The 5259-nt window shown below is 47.8% G+C and overlaps 1 protein-coding gene across 1 annotated transcript; it reads left to right on the top strand.

The window, feature by feature from the left end:
- The first annotated feature begins 198 nt into the window (after window positions 1-198).
- On the top strand, window positions 199-1389 carry LOC123752225 (uncharacterized). The gene has a single exon (XM_045734285.1). The coding sequence runs from the start codon at window positions 199-201 to the stop codon at window positions 1387-1389; it is 1191 nt and encodes a 396-aa protein (XP_045590241.1).
- Window positions 1390-5259: the final 3870 nt, after the last annotated feature.

A 5259-nucleotide genomic window follows, 5' to 3' on the forward strand; every position in this document is an offset into this window, starting at 1 on the left:
CAGAATTTGTACCTATTGAGCATTGATTGGGAACAGATAAGTTGTGCAGAGCCCCACACACGAATACTACAGACCAGAATATATGTTCCTCTGGAGCACAGAGCTACATAGAGCAGAATGTATACGTGTAGAACAGAGCTACATAGAGCAGAATGTATACGTGTAGAACAGAGCTACATAGAGCTGGGGGCCGAATTCATGCCGCGACCTCAGGAGTGCCCCAAGCTTTACCTTCATGCCTCGACACCAGGAGTGCCCCAAGCTTTACTTTCATGCCTCGACACCAAGAGTGCCCCAAGCTTTACCTTCATGCCACGACACCAGGAGTGTCCCAAGCTTTACTTTCATGCCGCGACACCAGGAGTGCCCCAAGCTTTACTTTCATGCCTCGACACCAGGAGTGCCCCAAGCTTTACCTTCATGCCACGACACCAGGAGTGCCCCAAGCTTTACCTTCATGCCACGACACCAGGAGTGTCCCAAGCTTTACTTTCATGCCACGACACCAGGAGTGCCCCAAGCTTTACCTTCATGCCACGACACCAGGAGTGCCCCAAGCTTTACCTTCATGCCACGACACCAGGAGTGTCCCAAGCTTTACTTTCATGCCACGACACCAGGAGTGCCCCAAGCTTTACCTTCATGCCACGACACCAGGAGTGCCCCAAGCTTTACCTTCATGCCACGACACCAGGAGTGCCCAAGCTTTACCTTCATGCCTCGACACCAGGAGTGTCCCAAGCTTTACTTTCATGCCTCGACACCAGGAGTGCCCCAAGCTTTACCTTCATGCCACGACACCAGGAGTGCCCCAAGCTTTACCTTCATGCCACGACACCAGGAGTGCCCCAAGCTTTACCTTCATGCCACGACACCAGGAGTGCCCCTAGCTTTACCTTCATGCCACGACACCAGGAGTGCCCCAAGCTTTACTTTCATGCCTCGACACCAGGAGTGCCCCAAGCTTTACCTTCATGCCACGACACCAGGAGTGCCCCAAGCTTTACCTTCGTGCCACGACACCAGGAGTGCCCCAAGCTTTACCTTCATCCCTCGACACCAGGAGTGCCCCAAGCTTTACCTTCATGCCACGACACCAGGAGTGCCCCAAGCTTTACCTTCATGCCTCGACACCAGGAGTGCCCCAAGCTTTACCTTCATGCCTCGACACCAGGAGTGCCCCAAGCTTTACCTTCATGCCTCGACACCAGGAGTGCCCCAAGCTTTACCTTCATGCCTCGACACCAGGAGTGCCCCAAGCTTTACCTTCATGCCTCGACACCAGGAGTGTCCCAAGCTTTATGTAAAGTGATCGTTTGTCAAGGTTTATCAACTACACAACGACAAACAGAAAATATTTTGGTCGGCGGATCCCCTAACAGCAGATAATATATGCTATGTGCACTCACCTAGTTGTGCTTGCGTGGGTTGAGCTCTGGCTCTTTGGTCCCGCCTCTCAACTGTCAGTCAACTGATGTACAGATTCCTGAGCCTACTGGGCTCTATCATATCTACATTTCAAAGTGTGTATGGAGTCAGCCTCCACCACATCACTGCCTAATGCATTCCATCCGTTAACGACTCTGATACTGAAAAAGTTCCTTCTAACGTCCCTGTGGCTCATGTGGGTACTCAAATTCCACCTGTGTCCCCTTGTTCGCGTCCCATCAGTGTTGAATAGTGTATCCTTGTTTACCCGGTCGATTCCCCTGAGGATTTTGTAGGTTGTGATCATGTCTCCCCTTACTCTTATGTCTTTCAGTGTCGTAAGGTGCATTTCCCGCAGCCTTTCCTCGTAACTCATGCCTCTTAGTTCTGGGACTAGTCTAGTGGCATACCTTTGAACTTTTTCCAGCTTCGTCTTGTGCTTGACAAGGTACGGGCTCCATGCTGGGGCCGCATACTCCAGGATTGGTCTTACATATGTGGTGTACAAGATTCTGAATGATTCCTTACACAGGTTCCTGAACGCTGTTCTGATGTTAGCCAGCCTCGCATATGCCGCAGACGTTATTCTTTTTATGTGGGCTTCAGGAGACAGGTTTGGTGTGATATCAACTCCTAGATCTTTCTCTCTGTCCATTTCATTAAGTACTTCATCTCTTATTCTGTATCCAGTGTCTGACCTGTTTCCACTGCCTAGTTTAATTACTTTGCATTTGCTTGGGTTGAACTTCAACAGCCATTTGTTGGACCATTCACTCAGTCTGTCTAGGTCATCTTGTAGCCTCCTACTATCATCCTCTGTTTCAATCCTTCTCATAATTTTTGCATCATCAGCAAACATTGAGAGAAACGAGTCTATTCCCTCTGGGAGATCATTTACCAGATCAGAAACAGTATAGGTTCAAGGACTGACCCCTGCGGGACTTCACTTGTAACGTCTCGCCAGTCTGAGACCTCACCCCTCACACTGACTCGTTGTCTCCTGTTGCTTAGGTACTCCTTTATCCAATGGAGTGCCTTCCCTTTCACTCCAGCCTGCACCTCCAGCTTTTTCACTGGTCTGTTGTGTGGTACTGTATCAAAGACTTTCTGGCAATCCAAAAATATGCAGTCTGCCCACCCTTCTCTTTCTTGCCTGATTTTTGTTGCCAGATCGTACAATTCAAGTAACCCTGTGAGGCAGGACCTGCCTCCCTGAACCCATGTTGATGAGTGTGTGTGTGTGTGTGTGTGTACTCACTTAGTTGTACTCACCTAGTTGTGTTTGCGAGGGTTGACCTCTGGCTCTTTGGTCCCGCCTCTCAACCGTCTATCAACAGGTGTACAGGTTCCTGAGCCTATTGGGCTCTATTATATCTACACTTGAAACTGTGTATGGAGTCAGCCTCCACCACATCACTTCCTAATGCATTCTATTTGTCAACCACTCTGACACTAAAAAAGTTCTTTCTAATATCTCTGTGGCTCATTTGGGCACTCAGTTTCCACCTGTGTCCCCTTGTGCGTGTGCCCCTTGTGTTAAATAGCCTGTCTTTATCTACCCTATCAATTCCCTTCAGAATCTTGAATGTGGTGATCATGTTCCCCCTAACTCTTCTGTCTTCCAACGAAGTGAGGTTTAATTCCCGTAGTCTCTCCTCGTAGCTCATACCTCTCAGCTCGGGTACTAGTCTGGAGGCAAACCTTTGAACCTCTTCCAGTTTAGTCTTATCCTTGACTAGATATGGACTCCATGCTGGAGCCGCATACTCCAGGATTGGTCTGACATATGTGGTATATAATGTTTAATTTAATTACTTTTAATTTACTTTACAGCCATTTGTTCGACCATTCCTGCAGCTTGTCCAGGTCTTCTTGAAGCCTGAAACTGTCCTCCTCTGTCTTAATCCTTCTCATAATTTTGGCGTCGTCAGCAAACATTGAGAGGAATGAGTCTATACCCTCCGGGAGATCATTTACGTATATCAAAAACAGGATATGTCCAAGCACAGAGCCCTGTGGGACTCCACTAGTGACTTCACGCCATTCTGAGGTCTCACCGCTCACTGTAACTCTCTGCTTCCTATTGCTTAGGTACTCCCTTATCCACTGGAGCGCCCTACCAGTTACTCCTGCCTGTTTCTCCAGCTTATGCATCAGCCTTTTATGTGGTACTGTGTCAAAGGCTTTCCGACAGTAAAATGCAGTCCGCCCATCCTTCTCTTTCTTGCTTAATCTTTGTCACCTGATCATATAATTCTATCAAGCCTGTAAGACAAGATTTACCCTCCCTGAACCCATGTTGATGGGTTGTCACGAAGTCTCTTCTCTCCAGATGTGTTACTAGGTTTTTTCTCACAATCTTCTCCATCACCTTGCATGGTATACAAGTTAAGGACACTGGCCTGTAGTTCAGTGCCTCTTGTCTGTCACCCTTTTTGAATATTGGTACTACATTAGCAGTCTTCCATATTTCTGGTAGGTCTCCCGTTTCCAGTGACCTACTATACACTATGGAGAGTGGCAAGCAAAGTGCTCCTGCACACTCTTTCAATACCCATGGTGAGATTCCGTCCGGCCCAACAGCTTTTCTCACATCCAGCTCGAATAGGTGCTTCTTGACCTCATCTCTTGTAATTTCGAACCTTTCCAAGGTCGCCTGGTTTGCTGCCACCTCTTCTAGCGCCGTGACTTCTCCCTGTTCTATTGTAAAGACCTCCTGGAACCTTTTGTTGAGATCTTCACACACCTCTTTGTCATTCTCTGTGTACCTGTCCTCGCCCACCCTAAGTTTCATCACCTGTTCCTTCACTGTTGTCTTCCTCCTGATGGGACTGTGTAGTAGCTTTGCTTCGGTCTTGGCTTTATTAGCTATATCATTTTCATACCTTTTCTCAGCTGCTCTTCTCACACTAACATACTCGTTCCTGTACTGTAACAGTTACAATATTGTATTGAAACATTTCAATGTTTCCAGTTTCATTGACAAATAGAATATTCAGAGATTTCCATTTATTTTAATTTTGATTTAATTATTTTGCGTGATATTGCATTGGAATTGAGCTGTGTTGTTTACTATACCGTTCATTTTGTGAGAATTTTATTTTTGTATTTTTTTCCTTTTTTTCATTTTTTTCTTAATTGTTTTTCTTATATTTCAGTGATGGAAACATAAGATCATTTCATGTTCACAATTTTCTGATGGGAACATCAGACCATTTGGGAATGCATCGGACGAGGGGACGCGGGAGGGGGGGGGGCTAATGGTGGGGAGGCCGAGGGGAGAGGGGAGGGGAGAATGGTGGGGAGGATGAAGGGACAGGAGTGGGGGAATTTGGAGAGGTACAGGGTAGGGGGTAATGTTGGGAACAACAAGGGGATGGGGGAGTTGGGGACGAGGGGACAGAGGAATGGAGAATGATGGGGAGGACAAGGGGACAGGGGAGTGGGGAGGACGAAGGGACGGGGAGAGGGGGGGAATGGTAGGGAGGACGAGGGGACGGGAGAGGGGGGGAATTCTGGGGTGGACTTGGAGACAGGGGAAGTTTGCTGTGACTCAGCAATGTGCATTCGTTGCTGAGCCACAGAGTTAAGCTGAGCTGAGTTAAGGTGGCATGGGCATGAATAGGTCGTAAATGGAGATTCTTTCGAGCCATTACCTGTACCAATAGCTGATACTAGAGATCTGGGGATGGATGGGGTTCTTCATGGTGGATTTCAGCAACGGAGGGCTGACTGTACCAGTTATGGAGCTGAAGAGTTAGTGTAGACCTCTATGTCTTCCGTTTTTTTCTTTGGCTGGGACTTGCTGCGATTTGACATGGCCTGGCCAAG

The sequence above is a fragment of the Procambarus clarkii genome, chromosome 19 (assembly GCF_040958095.1).
Source record: "Procambarus clarkii isolate CNS0578487 chromosome 19, FALCON_Pclarkii_2.0, whole genome shotgun sequence".
In the NCBI taxonomy this organism is placed as follows: Eukaryota; Metazoa; Arthropoda; class Malacostraca; order Decapoda; family Cambaridae; genus Procambarus; species Procambarus clarkii.

Coding starts and splice junctions, on each gene's coding strand:
- LOC123752225 (XM_045734285.1), top strand. CDS start 199: ATGCCGCGACCTCAGGAGTGCCCCAAGCTTTACCTTCATGCCTCGACA.